This window comes from Malus domestica, chromosome 15 (genome assembly GCF_042453785.1).
Source record: "Malus domestica chromosome 15, GDT2T_hap1".
NCBI lineage: Eukaryota > Viridiplantae > Streptophyta > Magnoliopsida > Rosales > Rosaceae > Malus > Malus domestica.
Window position 1 is genome coordinate 44,070,913 of NC_091675.1, and position 20,975 is coordinate 44,091,887.

Genomic DNA, 20,975 nt, shown 5'->3' on the forward strand with positions numbered 1-20,975 from the left:
TTCCGATCCATAGCTTCCCGAGAGTTTCAATAATCTTCTAGAACAACATCCTAAAATCTTCCCACGATCCGACAGTCGATATCCACCAATCACAATTCAAGTGGCGGTCAACGTTTTATTTTACGAACTTACAAATCCAATTTGGGAAGATCCATACGTCGGATTCCCAATCTGTAAGTTCCTAATGTCCTCAAATATTACGTACTATAATGTATTAAAGTTTGGTGATGATCCAACAGTCAGATCATAGAACCATAAAATGGTCAAGTGGTGTAGTATTCCATTTTAGGTTCAAACTATCGAACTATAACAAACGATGATCAAATTGAAATCAGAACATTGAATTTAACTTAAAAAGGCAGCGTCGACCCATTGGCCACGTGGCAATCGGCAGCCCCGACTCAACGGAAAATCAAACAACTCCAAAAATTCCCAAATTTTACAGTAATGAAGATCTCAATGAGTAGATAAAGTTTTATACATGTGGCCAAGTCCAATTTGGCCGAAAAAAACCTCAAATCGCCATGAACCTACCAGAAACCCTAGAAAATGGTGGTTGTCAATTCGTCGTCTCCAACTCCAATGCTTCAATGCACCAACCAAGGCTTGGGACTTGTTCCTGGGTTCACAAGGAGTTGAACCATGGTGGTGGTCGACGGTGGTGACTTCAGAAACGGTGGATCGCCGCCTTAGGTGCCCTTGGACTCGCCAGAGAAGACGACATGAGTTCGTCGTGAAATCTCCACTAACCGCTGTCAAGTTTGTGTGGAATTTGAAGAGGGAAGGACGTTGAGTCGAATGGTGGTGGTGGGAGACTCCAACTTGCCAGAAAACGGACGAAAATGATGACAGAATAAGCCACCAGAAACCAGGTCGAAACTGGGTCAATGGGATCCAACCCTGGTTGGCTGCTATACCCCTTCTCTCTTCTCCCTCCTTGTTCTCTCCTCCCATTGGTCATCTCATCATCTCCTTCTTCTGGTTGGTCCATCATCCTCATTTCCTTCCATGTTATCCCTTCCTAATTGGGCAATCATTCCCCCATCTCTCTTTTCTTCCTCCTCTCATCCATTTCTTTCTCCCTTCCTCATCTTTCAACTAATTTTAAAATAATAATATCATAACAAAATAAATGTTAAAATAATAATATAATAATTATAAGAAATATGTGCAATAATAATTAGTAATTTTTACAAAAGCACTATCCATATTTGTAGTTCGATAAAACCTCCATCGTGACCCTGACTTCGATTTCGCTTGCGCCTACGCGTTCGTAGCGTTGAGTACTTCGAGAATATGGTAAAATGATAGCCATACACATCACGAATGACGCTCAACGAAAGTCGATGGTCTTTTGAAATTTAAAAAATTGTAAAATTAGGGATGGGTCGTCACACAACAGCTTCACGCTTCTTCACGTGGGGAATTGGATCCCATCCGTAGCCATTTATTGTGTATCGTGCGATTAAAAATTATTTGATTTTTTTATTTAAAATTAAACACAAATAGTATCTGACGAAAATTGATTATACGATATACGATGAATGGCTATGATGTGGGGATCCCTAGGATCCCCACAAAGTGGATCTGGAGAGGATCCCTTTCCTTCATGTGGTGTGGCATCAATCACATCACCCAACTCCTATAAGAACATGGACCTCACCCCCATGGAGAGTCCCTACAGCGTCCCTATATTTGGGGTTTTGTTTGAGTACTCCGGCGAGTCCCTATGCTTTACGGACTCCATTTTTGGCCCATTGGAGAATGATTGACCTTATATGTAAGGTTTTTACGATGGTAGGAAAAAATTTAGGGACATCATTGGAGATATTCTAAAGAAATATTGCCTCCAATAGTAAAGTCCATATAGTCTTAAATTTGAGGTTTGTGTATTAAAACCCCCGATTAATATAGCCCATTTATTTTCTAACAATTAAAAAAAAAATAAGAAAGAAGAAACATGTAGTGCAAGACCCATGTCTGCAGCTGCGTCAGCAGCTGTCTAGCGATTAAAGTTATACTTGCGTGTGTGGAAAGAGTTGGCAAACAACTGCACAAAAACTTTCATGTGATGAGCCTCGTTTCCCACTCAAAACGTTTGTTGGACTCCACCATTTTCATTCATATACAGTCCTTATATTTGGGTACATGTCTCAAGTATTCGGTGAGTCCCTGTACTCTAGGAACTCAATTTCCAATGCATTGGAGATCTTTGTTCCTCATTTATAGGGTAATACGGTGGTGGGGACTCATTACACTATTTTTCATCACCAGTTACACCGTTACTGAAAAAAAATATGAAAACCATTACGTTGTGTTTCATCATCACCAAGCAAACCACCAAAAGCTTATTCTCAACTAAATTCTCATATTTTTAAATTAAAAGCCTAATTGATTGTGTTTTTCAGTATATCATAAGCCAAATCCTTCACAAAACTGGTTGTTTAGTAGTGCTGCAACTATCAAATTTGTTCACAAAATGATGTAGTAAACTCAGTCCAAGTATTGGCAGAGCCACGTTAAAGGCTACCCATGGGTTGCCCAGGTAGCTGTAGCTTTCGGTGGAAAAAAAAATTTACATGTAATTTTCTTTAATTTTCGAATTATGTAATCCACCATCTATTTAGTCACTAATCTTAATTCACTCAGTTTAATTATATAAAATTATATAACACAATTTCCAAATCATCTATTTTTCTTACACCATTTTCCTCATCGTTTTTTGTACATATATGTTTCAAGTTTGAATTTTGACACATATTTGTTTAATAAAAAAAAATTCTTAGCTTACCTTGTGAAAATTTTCTTATGCTATCTGATACTGTGAAAATTCTTTGTTTATAAAAATTTCTTTAAGCTAGCCTACTAATAAATAGAAAATATGTAGTAATGACACGCGTAATGACATCGCCATCTAGTGAACTAACTTGGTGAATAGATTTAGTTACTTTCAGCATTGTTTTTCTGCTATTAATTTCATTTGCTAGTTTGAAATCCGATGAGAAAGATTTTAAGATATGTTCTCTTTAGGAGGGCCGGGTCATATTAATACCCGATTTCCATGAAATGGACCTAAACTTCTTGCCACAATGGCTCAAAGGGCCTGGGCTATCCTCATTCACTTGGGCCTAAATATTGGAACCAGGTTAAATTCAGTTTCCACTCCGAAGTGGCCAGTGGGTTGACCGCTTAAAGCCCAATAGTAAATACAAAAGAAATGTTTTTTTTAAAACAAAAATACACAAAAAAATGTTAACTACACTTTCTTTCTTTCTTTTTTATACACATTTTTGTTCATCTTATATTTCCTTTTGTTTAATTTATTCAATTTGATGAGCATAAATAAAAAAAATATGTTAGAGAAGCAAAAATTGTGTGTGACCATCATTTCCTAATAATATATGCCTGATAAATAGAAAATACTAGGATGTGATGTCCGCACGTTGTTGCTGGATGACAAAGCATATAGATAATTATGGATAAAAAATTATAAAAAATAAATTGAGCATAATCATTAAGTTTAAAACTTTGTAGTAGCATAATATTGATTAACAGAAACAAAAGTATCAAGAAATAAAGAGTGAGTGGAATTGAGTATTTACTTGGGTTGAGAATCTGAATAAACTTTCTTCATTGTCTGAGTTTGATTAACACCAGAAAAGTTGAGTTTGTAGTAATTAGCTACAGTAGTTATGTAAGAGTTAAAAAATAATTATGGAAACGACAATACCATTGAAGAACAGTGAATTTCTTAATATTATAACCTTAAAATGAAATGAATATACATTCCGAGACGGATCAGAATTATGAGAAGTGATAATCTCAGCCTTGATTATTTGGAGCAATGGTCATCATTTTCTTCTTTTCTCATACATAGTTAATATTTGTTTGTTCACCGATAGATTTAAGATAAACATGCGTGTTTACATATGGGGAAAGGATGTGGAGGAATGGTTTCCCCATTCCTGATTATTCCTCGGTTTACCAACTTATGCGGAATGTACAGTTCTGTGGGCCTCACGTAAAACCAAGAATTCAATTCCTGATATCGCCGGAATTGAATTACCTGGACAAAGGTAGTATTTGGATTCCGAGGAGAAGGCTCCATCCAGGATCAAATTATTCTTCCCAAAATGCCCTTCACCTTCAGTACTCCTTTCCATCGCTCATGCGCCACACCTTCATCGCCTACGCCACACCTTCCATCTCCCCGTTTAGCCATGCCTTACTCCCTTGCCACTACCTCACAAAACCCAACCCCCAAATCGAATTCAAGAATTTATCACCCAAAACCCCAGATAATAAACTCACAAATCCAGTGAAGAAATCACTCAAAACCTAGAAAATCTTGAAATTGAAATACTTGGCAAGTAGGAGGGGTGGTGATTATGGGGTAGGTTGAGTGGGAAAGATGAAGGCGAGGGGGTAAAGGGGAGGGAGGAGTTTTTATCTTCTGCTGGGGAAGATGAAAGTGAGGGGTGGTGATTATGAGAGTCTGTTCGCTTGACTCACCGCCTCACCATTTCCAGCATATAAACAACCCCCTCTCTCTCCCATTTTAGCTCTTCACTTTAATCAAATTAATAAAAATAACTAATGAAAATATTATTAAAAAAATATGGGAAAGAAATAAGAAAAAAAAAAGAATAAGGGCATTTTAGTAATCATATTAATTTCTATTCCGATTCAGGTGAATATATGAACTTCATTTCATTTTTACTCCAATTCCAGAATATTTAAGTAAACAGCTTCAACAGGAATTTGATTCTAACTCCTCCTCAATCCAATTTCTCCTCAATTCAATTCATTCTCAATCCAATTCCTCTATTTTGATTACGGTTACGTAAACGCGCCTAAAAAGATCAATCAAATGAATTAAATATGAAACTTTACACTTATAAGTAAAGAGCAATATAACTAAATTGTCGTGTTGATAACAAAAAGATACTAAACTTTTATTTCCTCACAATGTTAATTACTATTTGGCCACTCAAAGTTCGTTCTTTGTTCTTCCGTAGTCGTTTGCTCATTCCACCCACCATTTTGGAAAAGGATTATATATTAACAAAAATTTGTTAATTTTTGACATGGTGAGAAAGCAATTTGATAACAAAGAGTGACAAAGCACAACAGAAAAGAAAGAAAAAAAACAAATTGCTATTTCTCTTAATTTGTTTCATCCACCTGAACAAAACACAATATACAAACACATCTATTTAAATAAGGCTCACCTATATTATAAAAGGACCATCCAAACAACTGAAAAAATACACTTAACATGTATTCAACGTCTAATAAACGATTACCATGTGATAAAATGATTACACAAAAGACTCTCTCCCCTAAAACCATCCTAACAACCTCATCCCGAGCCATCCCTTTACGACCTAACCTCTTGCAGACCCTACGTACCATTGGTTCAATAAATTAACAGCCAACTACACTTAGTGCAGAAGATATTTAAACTATGTTCTCCGCGGACAGCTGAAATTAAAAGGCATGCAAGTGAAAAATGCATAGCAACATATAATAGGATCAAAACAAACTATTGTAAAAAGATAAAAGCAAGCTAACCATTCTCCATGATGAAAAACTAAAGACGACTTGAAAGAAAAGGAGAAACTAACCTTTAGAAGTAGTCGAATGAATGCAGCTTCGTGGCACTGTCTATGGAAGCACTCAAAGTTTCAAAGAAATCACATTTATTTATGTCTTTGAGGGAAATCAAATTACCCAACGGAAATTTGTTAATCAAAGGCTTTAACCTCGTATTGGAAATCAAAGCAGAAACATGTAAAAGAGCTGTGACATACCTGTGGAGCTCTTGAGCATGGAAAGGCTCTGGTTTTTTTTATTAAAAAACAACGGAAAATAAAATAAGAAACCGGCTGAAAAACTCAAAAAAGCTCTTCGGAAAAACTGGACATCAGCTTACCACTGATTCACCTAGACCGTAACAAATCGAGGCATGTAAATCGTAGTTTTTGTTCCTGAGATGAAGGGGAGACGATAGTAAAATTCAACACAAAACCAAAATCAAAAGGAGGTATATTAAGTTGGCAAAAGTATTCACATGATCGGATTTCACAAATTTTACGTTAGATGGGAAGTTTATGAATGTTTGAGAATAATCAATGAGCAACATGCTCACGAACAGAGTCCAAAAAAAGAAAATAAATTCAGGATTATTCATGACTTCAGTTTTTGACAGATCAACAGCTTGTTGCATGATCAGAAATTCTCAGAATCACAGGCATGGCCATACCTCCCACATACTCCATTTCTTTGTTTCCAAATCAAGGAAACAGAGTTCATTTCAAGAGTTCTAGGAATTCAAATATTTTTTATAATAATTATAAAAGAATTACATTTCTAATCTCCAATTCACTGATAAAATTTCAGATTCTTTGATCACAATTTAGAGGTAAATTTCAGTTTCAGTAAATAAATTTGTAAAAAGATTCCTCAGCATCATTGTAGCTGGTACTTATGCATTTTATGGGCAATATCACAGAGCAGCAGCAGAAGAACGGTAAATAGGGTTTACGGACAATATTTCCAATTTCCAAAATTAAGATTACTTTGGTGTGAATATACCCCAACACATCTATCAAACCCTAATTGAAACTTGTGCTCCAATCAGGCGAACAAAGAACCTCCCCAATTCATTTAATTTTCCAATTTAAAGATCGTAACTTTGAATAAATCAAAATTGAGATTACCTTCGTGTGAATTGGCGTTTGAGGTTGAGGAAGCTGCTCTGATTCACGTCTGAAAACGCAATAACCGAAATCAAAACTCAGAAACGTACAACATAAAAAACACATACACAATATACGATTGAATAACATACCTCGATAGTTTGTGCAGCAAGAACAACGATGACAAAATAACTGTACAAAACAACGATTTCAACGATCAGCAAGGGTTCAGAGTACAATCACCCTAATTAAAAAAAAAAAATTTGACAACACCCCAAATCCTCCTAAAACTCCCTATCAGTCTAAACCAACTCACCCCCAAAAATTTAGCACATATAACAAACAAACAATAGCAAACGCAATATATAGGCCAAAAAAAAGAAATCCAAAGCCAAAGAAAATTGGGAACACCAAACGAAATAAAACCTACCAAGGATGCACAAACGCGTGGCCAAAGAAGAAAAGGCAGGCGAGCGGCGCTGTCCGAAAGAAGAAAAAGAACACTGGATTTAAATTTGATATAACTGGTCCTGAGTGTGTATCTTCACCGTCAATCATTTTGCTCCTCCATGAAAAATCTCTGTTACATAAAAAATGGTAAAAATATTCTCAATTTTTATCAAATCATTTTGTCTTATTGTTTATTAAATTAAGAGCATTTTTATCGTTTTGATCCTTATTTAATAGCGATTAGAGGATCAAAATGATTGATGATGGACAAATTCAGGGACCGCTCTATCGATTTTAAATCTCAAAATTAAAGTGAGGAATTATGTCTATCTTAAAAACTATTTTGACTAAAATGTCCAATTACTTTAATCCACTAATGCTACCGTTTTGTCAATTATATTCGGGAAGAAAATTTATGTTTTTCTTTTGACCTTTGAAGAAGATTTATACTGTTTTCCTTTTGACCTTTGAAGAAGATTTATACTGTTTTCCTTTTTATTTTATTTTTATCAATATCAGCTTTGCATTTTTGTCAGTTTGTTGCGAAACGAATTCATTAGTATTCTATTTTTAGCAAAATTAATTTGGATTAAAGTTCACGACAGTTTTAGAATGTGGTTTTGGTGAGTTAACATAATTCTTTTTTAGTATATTTTAACGGGAAAAAGAAATAAAAGGTTGGTAACTTATAAGGTCTTTCAAGTAATTTGAGTGAGTGTGATACTCAATTACCTACATGAGTTTGTTACCTATAACACTATTGTTATACTAGTATGAGTTCAATATACCGGTATCACACTCAAATTTTTCGGGCAATTGTAAAAGTGTGATTTCTATATGAGTTCAATATATTAGGTACATCACCTTAGAGGATGGCATAGCCCCGCAAGGTTCAAACGAGGAAAGCCTTACGGTGGATACTTAGGCACCCTAAGAACGGAATGCCTAAGAAGGAGGAATAATATTTTTTTAAAGGTTAATTATTAGTTTTATATTTGTTTTTTGTTGCTTCAGTGTAACACTTGTCTTTTTTTTTTATTGTTTTATTTTTATACACGATAGCGTTAATGGGTTAAAATATTAATTGTTACGAGAGAAGGGAATCGGTGGAGATTGAATCCGAACCATGGTGCATAGGCATCAATTTTTTCCGTCACTATTTTGTTTTGATGATTAGAAATTATATTTCCAAAAACAGTTAATTAACAAAAACAAAGGTTAATTACGAGGAAGAAAAAAAACAAAGGTTAATTAACATGACAAAGGGAATGGATTAAATTCAATCACAAGAAAAAGCACATCCCAAATCCATGGCAAAACAAGAGTTGGAGAAAGAGGAGAAGAACAATGGCACAAGAGAGAGGCCTAACAAGAAGGAAGTCATCATCACTGTCTATGTTGAAACACCATCACCGTCTGATTCGTCCCGTCAGAAAACTGATGATCATGTTAAGAAGATAAAGCCCAAGCCTAGCTCCCAAAACCCTCATCAGACTGCGAAAACACGAATCCATGATCGCCGAGCTCGACTCCTTGCTTATTCTCAAGAGCTAAGAACAACTGGTGATTCCCAGAAAGTGCAATGGCATAAGCCTAGGGTAAGTTTTCATGCATATATAGATTGTTTGGTAATGTTGGTGCATTGTTGATTTCGCGTCGATACTCCATTGATATATATATTTGGTAGTTGGTATATTGTTGATCTCTATCGATAGATTGTTGAAATTTGACATCGACAATATAACAGATCAGTCTATAGTACCTATTATATTGTCGATATCAGTTCTCATAGTTGAATTCATACGAACGTATAAATTACAAAACTGAGGTACGTATCTAGCATTGCTCTATCGATCATTTTAATATTTGGTATCGACAATGTAGGTAGATTTGTATCTGGTACAGGCCAATCACTCTCCGTAGTAGAAATGCACTTGAGTATACAAATTATTGAACTGAAATTCGTGTGTGCTTGGTAGGTGGGAAACAAAAGGTTCACAACTCCAATAAGACTCAGAAGAACACAGACCAGATGGAGATACCAGCGCTTAGTACCAGAAGTAGACGTATATTGCAATCCCAAATCCATCACAGGCAGGAACAACAAGTCCGCCGAATCAGAAACAAGTTCTAACTTTCTGGTAAATCGCTTACACATTAATCAAATTGTTTCTGCTTCATTTCAGCAATTGAAATTTGAGAAATGATCGTTTCGGCCAATTTCTCTTTTCCTTTCTCTGTTTCATTATGCATAAGCAAATTTGTTATGGGATTATCCTTAATGTTAAATTAGGTGTTATTGTTTTTGTTGGTGTGTTTGGGCAGAGGAAGGTAAGGTGTGTGCTGAGGGGTATATCTGGCTGGAGCTGCGACAAGGGATCCAAAGTTGCTGAGAGAAATTATCATGCTGTTTGAGAGTTTTTAATGTTAATTTGCTTGAATGGGTCGTATGTCTTTTTTCAACCCACTTATCCTGCCCTGTCTGTTACAGAAGTAAAATTTAAGATCCATTTTTTCCTCCATGTGTAGACCTTTTAAACATCTTGCTAAGTCAAAAATACTCGAAACAAGGGAAGTTATTGCACAAAAATCCGTAACATACGTGTAAAAAGAACACAGTTTGGCTCCTTACGGAATAGGAGTCAATTCTTCTTACTTGCAAATCACAAGGTCACACATACTGAAAATATCATATCAATTCCATTTTATTCACATCCCAGCAGAAAAATACAGTAGATTCTACTTGCTGTGACATAGGAACCCCTAAAACAGAGGGTCCAAAATAAAGGAGGGGTCCTAAAGCCACCTGGTGATTCACATCAGGAAATACATTATTCTTCCAGAAGCTGTACACCAGCTACAAATGAAATTGGCAAAAGAATCAACACGGTAGGTCACTGAATTCAGAATTTAAGAGAAGATAAAATAAGGCACACTATTCACCCCTGTTGAAAGACAAAGAATAACCGATCAATACAACCTATGAGGAATATTGAACACGAGACTGCCCTCAAGTATCCAGGGTTTATGCCCAGCCATCTGCATTTCCTACAACCTGTCACTAATCACAGCGTGCAATTCAGGCCGCAGAAGCAATGATTCGAAACCAAAAAAGCGCGTTCAACTGCCTAAGTTTCCAATGAAAATGACAATAGTTCTAACGCATACCATAACAAGGTGCATCAATGAGGTGAATGCATTGAAAAGAAAATCGCACAAGTAGAATGCAGTCTCCCCAACATTTGGGTAATTTGAATCATAAGAATCGTCCAGGTTCTCTAATTCTACGCTGCACGGCCCCACCTCTAAGCCCAACAAGCCTTCGCAACACTCCCCTGCCTCGAACAGAACCACGTCGAGGTGCAAAGGCAGAACGAGAAGCCGGAGCACGCAAAAAACCATTTTCATCCAAAATCGTGCGCCGTGAGAAGAGACCACCAATATCAAATGAACCAAATCCAAAATCATCTGAGTCGCTGTCATCATCTAGCTCCGAATCAGAATCACTGTAAATGCCATCAGGGTTTGGCTCCAGCACATAATCCCCCATGATCACTGCCCCCGGAGTAGATGACACTATTGTGCTGATAACATCACTTCGCTCTCTCTCATACTCAAGCTTCTTCCATTTTTCTTGAAGTAAAGGATCCACTTCTCGGGGTCTTGCCAATGGGTGCTTTGCCTTAACATGTTTTCTGAGCTGTTTATAAGTTCCAGCAAATGAGCAATTTTCCTGCAAGCATGTTCTCTTCTTGGCATCAAAATATTGTCGTGCTGGTTCCACCACTGTCCAACCCTTCACTTGCCCCCGACATAGCGGGCATAAAAGCTCTGGTACATCTGTCTTCTCCTTGGGCTCCCCTTCACTTGAACTGAAACCTAAACTATCCATCAGTCCATTCCATGGTTGAGAATTTTGAATTGAACATGCTTTTGTGTACGCTTTCTTATATTGTTCGAGACAGTTTGAATAGCGATGGCCAGTGGCACACATATATGGGCGACAGCCCTTATTATAAGAGGAACAAAGGAGGAGAACAGCATTGTGAGGGAACTCCATGCAGACCGAACATGTCACATTTTCCCAATCTTTCTTCTCCACTGCTTTGTGAGGTTTCTTTTTTGAATGTACATCTTTAAGAACCTTTAATGGATGCTGGATCTTCTTTACAGCTCGGGAGTCATGTTTACGTCGCAACTTGTTAACTTTGGCCATTTACAAAACACAACCTGAAATCCAACAAGAGAAAAAGAAAGAGAAAGGGAAAGGATATTATTCTTACAAATCTTCAGCATTCTAAGAATAACAGATGAGTAAACAAACTAGGTTGCTTGCATACATCTCATGCACAACAAAACAAATGTGCAAATTGACGCTAAGATCTCCTTAATGACTTCATGTATCAAACACATCCAACAATTGTGTCCCTAAAAGGGAAAAGTCCAAAATGCTATTTGTGTGGTGTCATTCTTGAAAACATAAGTCCATTTAATACAGAAAATCAATTTTTTTCTTTTTTTTTGTTTTAAAAGCAAAAGGAATTTTCTGCAAAATCATAGGAACTATAGTTGACAAGTGAGAACAATTCAACTGTTGACAATTTGCAATTTCGATATACAATTTGTTTACATTACCCTTTACAAACCATAATTCATCATTTTATTTAGCGGGTAAGATTGAGACATAAAAAATAACCAGATTACAGAAGAAGTGAAAGTAAAATGGACAACAACATGGGATTCTGAGATCAAACGAGCACAATTTTCTCCATGCAGCAACCAAACCCCAGTGAATAAAAAGGGAGGGGGTTATTTAAAATAAATAAATAAAGTTTTGCAGTGTATCCAAGATAAAATTATAAAAATTTCCAAACAGATCTTTGTAAAGATCTGGCTGGCCTAGCTTCATGACTTGGGAACAAAAAATATCAACAAATTCATGGAGATCCGACGAAATCTCCACTGACTGACATTAGCAAATTTAGTAGCTGTCATATTGTTAAGAGAACTCACTCTGTGAGCCTCTGCATGGGAAATATAAGTGCATACCACTCATATAATACAATTTTTATTACAGATTTAAACATCAAGAATACCATAATAATCACAGAATACTTCATGTTTATTTGATTCAGTCTTTTACACTCTTCCACAGTCCACTCTCATCCCATATCGGCCCGATTTTGTATTCCTTATTAAAACCTCATCAAATTGCATACCAATAGCTTGTGCTTATCCTTACTAGAATATAATAAGATAGGGAATAGTCAATAATATGAGCACAATATATCTTCGTCTTTTTTTTGGTACAAGTGGAAATGATCATCTGAAGCATCACATGCCAGGGCTGATAAAACAATGAAATGATTGTAAAAACAATTAGGATTCAGAATTAGAAATAATCTAAACATATGGATCAGTTTAAAGTTACAAGTGACAATAATTTGACCATTCCCTAAAAATAAATCCTTTCAGACATTAGGCACTACAGAAAAAAAAAAAACAAAAAAAACAAAAAAACAAACAAACAAACATTTCCTATGTTTTCACTTCTGCAATTTATAGACTCTTCTAGGTTAGAAGTGATTATAAACCAACATTAAAACTTATGTGTGCCCAGAAGTATTGATGAGATACCGTAGTTAGTTAATACTCCTACGCCCGCAATTTCGGTTAAACACGCAAAGAATTACATCTTTTGACTAAATTGCTCTAAACTAGCACTTATTCGAATAAACACTTCCAAAAATGTGGGAAAAAGACGAAAAACTCAAGCATGCATTTACTTTCAGGATCAAAATGTCACATAAATAAATCAGAAGTTGTAATCAATCGCTTGATAAAAGCTAAAAAACCTAATTTGACCGGCAAAAGGCCTGAAGGCCCTGAACTTTACAGTTTATGCAACCCGAGATCCTTTAGAAACAAATTGTACGGACAAAAACATGAACAAGCAGTGAAAATTTGAAAATGCAAATCTACATGTAATACTACGTACGCGTTCACAAATGAATCTGAAATCCCTAGAAACAAACAGAGCAATTCACAAAGCAAAAGGGTTCTTCGCAACGATCGAGACAAAGCAAACGGGAAGACTAAAACCCTAGAAAACGAAATCGAAGAAAGGCGCGAAAATTGAGATCGGCGGAGGAGTGGGGTGCAGTCAGTACCTGGGAAGCGGCGGAAAGGAAATCAGGCGGCGGCGATTACGGCGAGAGAGAGGGGGAGGTGGGGAGGAGAGAGAGGAGGGAGAGTAATGGATTTGGTAGGAATGTGGAGGCGGAGAAAGTGAGGTGAGGGGTGGTGGAAGGAGGGTTGGGGGAGAGTGAAAGGTCCGATTTTGGCGGGTCACGTGGGAGGAGAGAGGGAGTTGCGTGCGGTTTTTATGGTTGCGGCGATCGATGGGGTTGGTGGTGCACCATAATGTTGTCATCTGCATCACAGATGAAGAAACGACGATGAAGCCGCAGGCTTTTTGGTTGGGTTCAACTGAAAATCATTTGGGCCCACAAAGCTTAAATTCTGAGTCTCTGAGAGAGTCCATTTGTAGTGTGTGCTGGGCCCAGCCAGACCCGAATATTAGTCCTGTGATAGAAACAAATATAAAAAATAAAAAAATAAAAAAATAAAAATACTAGTCCTGTGAAGAAAGTGCAGGCATGTCTGCATGCGGACCGTGAGAGGTCGGTTGAGCAGTGCATACGCCTCCGCTATGCTGTATGCACTCCGCTATGCTCTGAACCGGCTTCTCACAGTCCACAATTCGAACATCCAGCGCTGAACTGGCCTCTACAGATGTTTGTAGTTGATGTCAACATTGACTAATGATTTAAGTTGAAAATGCATAAAAATCCTTGGAATGTTTTGTATTGGTTTTCCAAGTTACACAAAATAAAAAATAAAAAAGTCTAAATTGATGACTGATTCCCAAACAGCTGGCTATTCTATCTCCACGAATATAAAGACTTTTTCTTGGTTGCTTCAAGATGTGTATAATATTGTAATTAGCATACAATTTAGTAAACTTGCTTGGAAAGTACTCTACTAAATTGTATGCTAAGTAAAATATCATACACAGAGAATACAGATTGTATTACGTAAGCCTGCCAATTGCAACACCGTCGATGACAAATTATATACGCCTGCCAATTGCAACACCGTCGATAACAAATTATATACACATCGCGATTCCTTTCCATTTCTTACAAATCTAACTACAACAACCTTTGCTAATACAAATCTTTCACCCACTGAATAACTTACTTTCGAACTAGAAGGAGAAAACACGGGACATCAAACACCTATCTAAATAAGGGCAAAAGAAAATCACATCCTACAACAGACGAATGCGCTTGAATAATTTCTTACTAGACTGCTCGCTCCACGGTGCAAGATTTTCGGAGTAAGGAGGTGTGGACCCAATGGGGGTTAGCAGATCCTGTGACGACCTTGAAATTTGATGAACGCAAATGCACTCTACTAGCGTAAGCCAAAATTTGATGGCTGAACACTGGATACCGGAGCAAGTTACAGAACGTGGATAAAATGTCCTGCATCTCTAGCGTTGGACAGAGCTGTTACCAAAAAGCAAAGAAAATACTAAACAGTGAAAGCATTGGATTCTACAAGTATTTTCTTTTAGTTTACATTCGCGGGAAGAGTGAGCAACAAATATGAAGCAGTGGAACACAAATCCAATCTTTTACCTTATATCACAACTTATATCTGAACAAATGTTTTCAGCTGGGCCCCCGGTGATGATAAGGAGATGCTGATCCAGAAGACGTGGGAAGAGGTCTCTTAAGAAATGGATGAATTAAGAGCTGAGCAGCAGTGGGACGTTTTTTTGGATCAACTTGTAGGCATTGATGGATGAAATCTTGTGCATCCTTCGAAAGAGAATCAGGAACCTGAGGGGGCTCCCCCTTACCAATCTTAAATAACGCTTGCATCTGTTGAGACACAAGAAGAGACTATGTCAGAAACAATTAGAGGTCAAAAGAGATGCACCATCCAACACATTGTCATCATCACTAGAGCACGGACCATAAAGAGTACAACTTATAATGAAATTGGCACAAACCCATTCAAGATTAGAGTATGGAACCCGCCCAGTTAACATCTCCAACACAGTGCATCCAAGGCTCCATATATCAGCTGGAAGCCCATAACCTTGGCTCTTTCGGTTAACAACCTGCAGAAGAAAAAGATGACTGAGAAATCCTCGAATAAAATTTGGACACAGCCTATAACATGCATGTATCAACATATTCAGCCTTTTCAAAGGTTAGACATTTCAAAAACAGAACTAGGTCCATCCCGCCTACATGTTTGAAAAAGATACTCCATGTGATGTGATATATAGAAAAAACAGAAGCTGGCAAACATTCAAGTTGCAAGATGCATCAAAACATGACAACTATCATAAGCCATAGGCATCGCTATAAAATTTTCTAGCCTTGACACAAGATGTGGGATATTTTTTTAGAATGAGAAAAGATATAGGATATCTGTAACTTACCGTACTTTATTTCAATTAATTCAGCTTAATTAACAAAAGAAAATCAATGAATAATATTGCTGCGTGTCTAGCTGTGTTCTTGGAGAAAATTTAATTAGGGTAGAAATCAGAAAAAAGTACAGGGTTCATTCATTAGCATTTTCGCTTTTTGTGTTCACAAGAAACAAAAATAAAAATAGAGAACAAAGAAAAGGAAAGTGAGAACAGGCGTGATGGTGGAGAGGGAAAGAGGAGAGCAAATACATAGAACTGCTTTCAGAATAAAAAATAAAAACATTTCTAGATAGTTTAGTTTACCAGTGGGGGCATCAACAACACGCAGGAAAACCAGCCAGGAATTAGCCCAAGGCCAGCACATCGTATCACAGTAACAAAGCTATTCTACTGCACATTTGAAAATTCCATCTTCTTTTTCAAAATATTCACTTAACTGACTCCTGATACTTTACTTATTTAGCAATGTTTTATGCAAATGTTATACTAGGTAATGCAGCAACCTGACTGAAACACATTAACATTTCATCAGGGTTCAGGAAGCAAGAAAACTTTGGGAAAATCATCCTGCAATAACCACTAAATTTAGCAATCCATGATTGTACAACAAGCTTTCATCAGTATCAAATTGAAGTACTTTATGTCCTCGATTAAAAGAAAAGGAGAGCTCATAAGCATTCAAAATAGTCTAATATTTTTAACTTTTGATAACCAAAATTAAAATTAAAATGTAAAGGCAAACCTCTGGGGCCATCCAGAATGCAGTCCCCTGGCAAGATTTAATGTCATTCATATTTTGGATAGTCTGGAAAAAAAGGATGCAACAAAAAATATTAGGAGAAAAATAGTTCGTAATCACTTGTAAGTTGCAAATATCGAAAACACTAAAACAGCAAAGATTTCGAGGAATGAAAAGACAAACTTTTGCCAATCCAAAATCTGCAAGCTTCACAGATCCATTTGCATGCACCAAAATGTTTGCACATTTAACGTCCCTTGATACACGAAACAAATGGATGAGAATGGATGCAGACAAAATTACAGAAGCAAAGCATGGAATGAACATTTTGATGGCACAGCCACTTCTATTTTATTTTCATTCTGTTATGGGATGACCCTGACATGAAATGGCTCATTGGTGGAATAGGAAAACATAATCCACATAATATAACTTTCAAATAAACACATATCTTGTGACATGAATTACCTGTGAACCACTTTTCGGTCATGAAGATACTTCAGTCCATGCAGGATCTGTCTTGTGTATTCAGATACATGAGAATCTGTAAGATGATATGTCTGATAGAGTTTTTGAAGGGAACCTTTAGCTACAAGCTCCAGAAAGATATAAAGGTTTGATTCATCCTACAACAACCATTGAGCAAATTATACATCAGATACTGGTGCTTAGAACCAGATTAGATTGATAAGTACAAGAGCAATCTAATGCTTAATTAGTAAATGTATGCTATGGGAAAACTAGAGTAAATCATAATCAAACAATGTAATATACTATCAATATGAAACAGGTCAGAAATGCTTAAGCTTACACCCAATATATCTACAATTGTTGATACTACAAATGCTTAATACTTTTGGAGTCAAAGAAGACCATCAAATAGTATGGCCAAAGTGGCTGAAACTAACCGGTAACCCCCCAGGTATATACATGACACCGTGGCCAGTATAATTTTATGTCTAAAATCAATTTGTATGTGAGTAAAAATAAGAAAACTAAATAAAAGATAGTAATATCGATAGCATATAAAAAATTCCACGCCGGAAAGACAAAATATACCAATGTATGAGAATATTTTGTGTACATTAAGGTGGACTTTTTTGTAGTTGGGCACACCAACATCAATGATTCTCATTCTCATGACACTGTCAAATATAAATAAAAAAGAAGTTATACTGGCATGAATTTGTAGCATTTTATATACTGAACAGATGATCTTGACATGCATAAATACTCATCATGGGGGCATAGCATGACCAAAAAAACATGGGGCATACATTCAAGTCAAGAACAAGGAAATAAAAAGGAGTACCTTTTGGGTGCCATAATATTGAACTATATTATGATGTTCAAACTGACTCAAAAGAGCAATCTCCTGAAAGAAAAAAATAAAAAAAACAGGGAAACACAAAATGAGGAAAAGTATGTCAGCAAGAAACAATAATCAACCTAGGCTGTACTCACATATAATAACTGAATCAATTACTTAATAACAGGGTATTGACATGCAAAACCAGGACACAAGACCAGACACAACAAAAGCATCTGTCACCTGTTCAAGTTGATAAACTCTTTGCTTTCCCTGACTTCCTTTGTCAAGCAATGAAACTTCCTTGACAGCAATGAAGCATCCGCCACTGGGAGGAAAGGAAAAACATAATCAATAGGATATCTCAAATAAGGGAAAGATGCAGCATAGTCGCTCTTTACAAAGCACATTTGTACTATTTAATTCATTAGGTAAGCTTTGCAGCAAAACAAAGAACTAATTCATTTTCATATACAGTTATCAAACTAAACGTATAGGGATAAAGGTTCTATGGATAAAAATAACTACGTCAAAGTGGCAAAGATAAAATAACTACGAAATTGCATTCCCATTCCCCTATTAAAAGAAAAGACGATACCACAAAGCCTCAATCATTTCATTTCCTAACAAAACAAGCTTGGGCCTAAGGTTCAAGCTATTATCGGGCTTAAGCTCAGAAAAAAATCCAGACAGCTGATCCAGCCAAAAGTATGTCTCAGCTGGGCTTATTTGTAGAACAGGTGTCTGCTATCTCTAAAAACATAGCAACCGTAACCTCTCATATGAATCACCTTCCTCTTATGCTTAACAAACCCAAGTACATCTGCTACTCACCACCTAGAATTATATTTGCAAAAAAGGTTCCTAGCATAACTCAGTTGTCCATACATTTGCATTCCACCAGGATGGCATGATATATTGGCTTGTAGTTCTCAAAAACACTTTAAACCCCATGAAGTAGGAAAATTAAGATATGCTTTAAGACTCATATAGAAACATAAAAAGGACAAGAAGCCTAAAAATCCCTTATCAAAAACCGTTTGAATTGCAATATATGTCTGAAAAAAAAAAGCTTTTACTAGTGCAAATTTAGCACTTGATTGGAGCAAGGTCTCATATTCGAACAGCTATCGTCTTAAGATCTTCATTCTATAAGTTATTCTTCCAATCAAATATAAATAATGCCCTTCAAACTTCCTATCTAGAACACTCCATCAAGCTAGGCTGGTCTTGCATCACTAGTATCACTAAGGCAAATAAGGCCATCTATTTACTCTTCCATCACATAAATTTCAAAACCAAGTGGAAACCTTTCTTTAACCATCACCATTGAACACTTTAGTTATGCTTTCGTTTCTTTGCTTTGTTGAAATTGAAATAAAGTTCAAATGTTATGTAGCCTCCACCTATCTACTTCCCAAGTCCCAAGAACAGCAAGCTATCCTTCAAACGCTGATCTTTCTTACCTGAGCTAGCTTATTATATCATTATTTATCCCTCCAAGCTATTAAAGCATTTGTTTCTCCTAATTACTAATTGTTGCTTTAAATTTGTTCTTAGTTCTTAAACATATTGAAGTTTCCAATCTTAATACATATACAAGAATAAGCATTAATAAGAAACTGTAAAGGGCTTTGAGCACTTACTCAGAAATTGCTTCATACACCGACCCGAAAGACCCACTGCCAAGAAGGTCACCCTTCTCCCAGCGAGTGATAATAAGCTTCAGCCTCCCATTCGGCGAAATTCTCTCATTCGGAGAAACAGTGGTGGTGCTGGAAGAATCATCATCATTCGACGTCGTAAATGAACACCCTTCAGAGACCGGCACAGTATCTCTAATCTCAATCTCCACAGCACCCTCCTCTCCAACCTCTCCTTCTTCTTCTTCTTCTTCTTCTTCTTCTTCTTTTTCATCAGAAGAGGAAGCTGCAGAAGAAGAATCAATCCTCTTTCCCACAGGGTTTCCTGCGCCTTCTGGCGCGAAATCCCTCAGAATGTCCCAAGTCGAGCATCCGTCGTCGATCACCGGAACCCTCATCGACGGCGGCGGCTTGAGCACCGGCGGCCGCACACCCTTGATCCCAACACAAACCCCAGCTGAAACAGAATTAGCAGCTGCAACATTATAAAACCCGCTTGGAACGGCCGAGTCAGCCCGAGTCAACTCAGTTGCAGCAACAGTAACAGCCCTAACTCTATCGGACAACTCAGCCACTTCTTCCCTCAATACGTCGGGTTTCGGACTATCCGGACTATCCAACCCGTAAAATCTGGAGATGGGAAGACGGTCCGAAGACGAGCGGATCTTCCTGGCCACCCAGTCCTCCTCCGATATCGAGAAGTCGTCGGGTCCGAGGCCCAAGGTCTTGTATATCCTCTCCATATCGCCCTCGTTGCCCTCGACCCGGAAGCTCGTCCGGTCCAGGTCGAACGAGCGCGTGTAGAGCGACGCCGACGACGACGAGTCGTCGAGTGAGGACGACGTCGAGGCAGCGTCGTAGTCAATGTGCTTCACCGCATTGCGGCGCTCGAGCCTCGGCTTCCGGCGGTTCTTCTTCGGATCCATAGCTTTCGTTCCCTTGCTATGAGAGAATAATCGAGGTATGTGATGCATGGGGAGCTAAATCCATCTAAATTTTTCCACCTCAGCGCGGGAAATTCGATCGGAGAAAGCAAGCGACGATGTAGTGAGACTTGTGTCTGATTTTCTCAGCTGATTTTCTGTTTGTTTCCCAAGAAAATAGAGCAAGAAAATGGAGGGAGGGGTTTGGGGGGCGTTTTCGGTAAACGCTGACCAAAAAGGAGAGATGGTGGGAATTTTGGAGACTGGTAAACGCCGTCGAAGGGTGAGAGAAAAAAAGGGAAAACGCGGTGCCACGTGGCGGAGTGGGGACCACTTGCCAAGGATCTATCTAGGGCTTTTTGCAGTTTTTCTGAGAAGGCTCTCAGTTTCTTAAGCGTACGCCCTACGTCCGCGCAAAGATCTTGCTTACGTGCGTGACAGTAGACTAATGGTTGAAGTTAAAATCTAATTTTTTAACTCAAAACAATTTAGTTTCTAACTTAAGAAATAGTCTTCAATGATTTTGGTCGAAGTTTTAACTTAAAATTATTAAACAATAGTCACTTAGTACTACAATTTAGTAGTATTCTACTTTACTTGTAAGTGAGATATCTTATCCCCACGATTACCAACACGTGTACATCAGGAGTAGTGCCAGAGAGTTAGTGAAAGCACTTAAAAGGCAGAAATGAAAT

General features: G+C 37.4%; 3 protein-coding genes and 1 long non-coding RNA gene across 13 annotated transcripts; 1 reads left to right on the plus strand and 3 right to left on the minus strand.

The window, feature by feature from the left end:
• Positions 1 to 4,647: 4,647 nt before the first annotated feature.
• LOC139192302 (uncharacterized) lies at positions 4,648 to 7,265 on the minus strand. 4 transcript variants are annotated; one of them, XR_011576348.1, is made up of 6 exons: positions 6,854 to 7,085; positions 6,723 to 6,771; positions 5,936 to 5,990; positions 5,814 to 5,841; positions 5,628 to 5,667; positions 4,648 to 4,853 (listed from the first exon to the last, which is right to left on the minus strand). It is a non-coding gene; the product is annotated as an uncharacterized lncRNA (long non-coding RNA). The 4 variants fall into 4 exon arrangements; XR_011576347.1 differs by lacking the exon at positions 4,648 to 4,853 and adding an exon at positions 5,142 to 5,184; XR_011576345.1 differs by lacking the exon at positions 4,648 to 4,853 and having other exon boundaries at positions 5,216 to 5,667.
• A 1,090-nt stretch (positions 7,266 to 8,355) lies between these two features.
• On the plus strand, positions 8,356 to 9,673 carry LOC108169498 (uncharacterized). Its single transcript, XM_017322943.3, has 3 exons — positions 8,356 to 8,749; positions 9,131 to 9,292; positions 9,477 to 9,673. Exons 1-3 carry the CDS (start codon positions 8,462 to 8,464, stop codon positions 9,564 to 9,566), a joined length of 540 nt encoding a protein of 179 aa, XP_017178432.3. The 5' UTR covers positions 8,356 to 8,461; the 3' UTR covers positions 9,567 to 9,673.
• A 156-nt stretch (positions 9,674 to 9,829) lies between these two features.
• LOC103401881 (uncharacterized) lies at positions 9,830 to 13,668 on the minus strand. 3 transcript variants are annotated; one of them, XR_523974.4, is made up of 3 exons: positions 13,322 to 13,616; positions 10,320 to 11,381; positions 9,830 to 10,212 (listed from the first exon to the last, which is right to left on the minus strand). XR_523974.4 is itself a non-coding variant. In XM_008340595.4 (2 exons), exon 2 carries the CDS (start codon positions 11,365 to 11,367, stop codon positions 10,408 to 10,410), a length of 960 nt encoding a protein of 319 aa, XP_008338817.1. In that variant the 5' UTR covers positions 11,368 to 11,381; positions 13,322 to 13,668; the 3' UTR covers positions 9,830 to 10,407. The 3 variants fall into 3 exon arrangements, 1 of the variants encoding a protein (XP_008338817.1); XR_523975.4 differs by having other exon boundaries at positions 9,830 to 10,206; positions 13,322 to 13,599; XM_008340595.4 differs by having other exon boundaries at positions 9,830 to 11,381; positions 13,322 to 13,668.
• A 593-nt stretch (positions 13,669 to 14,261) lies between these two features.
• On the minus strand, positions 14,262 to 20,548 carry LOC103401930 (mitogen-activated protein kinase kinase kinase 1-like). Of its 5 annotated transcripts, none has more exons than XM_029094451.2 (9): positions 19,361 to 20,548; positions 17,958 to 18,042; positions 17,718 to 17,780; positions 16,874 to 17,031; positions 16,589 to 16,661; positions 16,409 to 16,471; positions 15,235 to 15,345; positions 14,858 to 15,103; positions 14,262 to 14,701 (listed from the first exon to the last, which is right to left on the minus strand). In XM_029094451.2, the coding sequence occupies exons 1-8, from the start codon at positions 20,329 to 20,331 to the stop codon at positions 14,891 to 14,893; spliced, it is 1,737 nt and encodes a 578-aa protein (XP_028950284.2). In that variant the 5' UTR covers positions 20,332 to 20,548; the 3' UTR covers positions 14,262 to 14,701; positions 14,858 to 14,890. The 5 variants fall into 5 exon arrangements, with proteins under 5 accessions (XP_028950284.2, XP_028950282.2, XP_028950280.2 ...); XM_029094449.2 differs by having other exon boundaries at positions 14,262 to 14,709; XM_029094447.2 differs by having other exon boundaries at positions 14,262 to 14,725.
• Between the last annotated feature and the right edge of the window lie 427 nt (positions 20,549 to 20,975).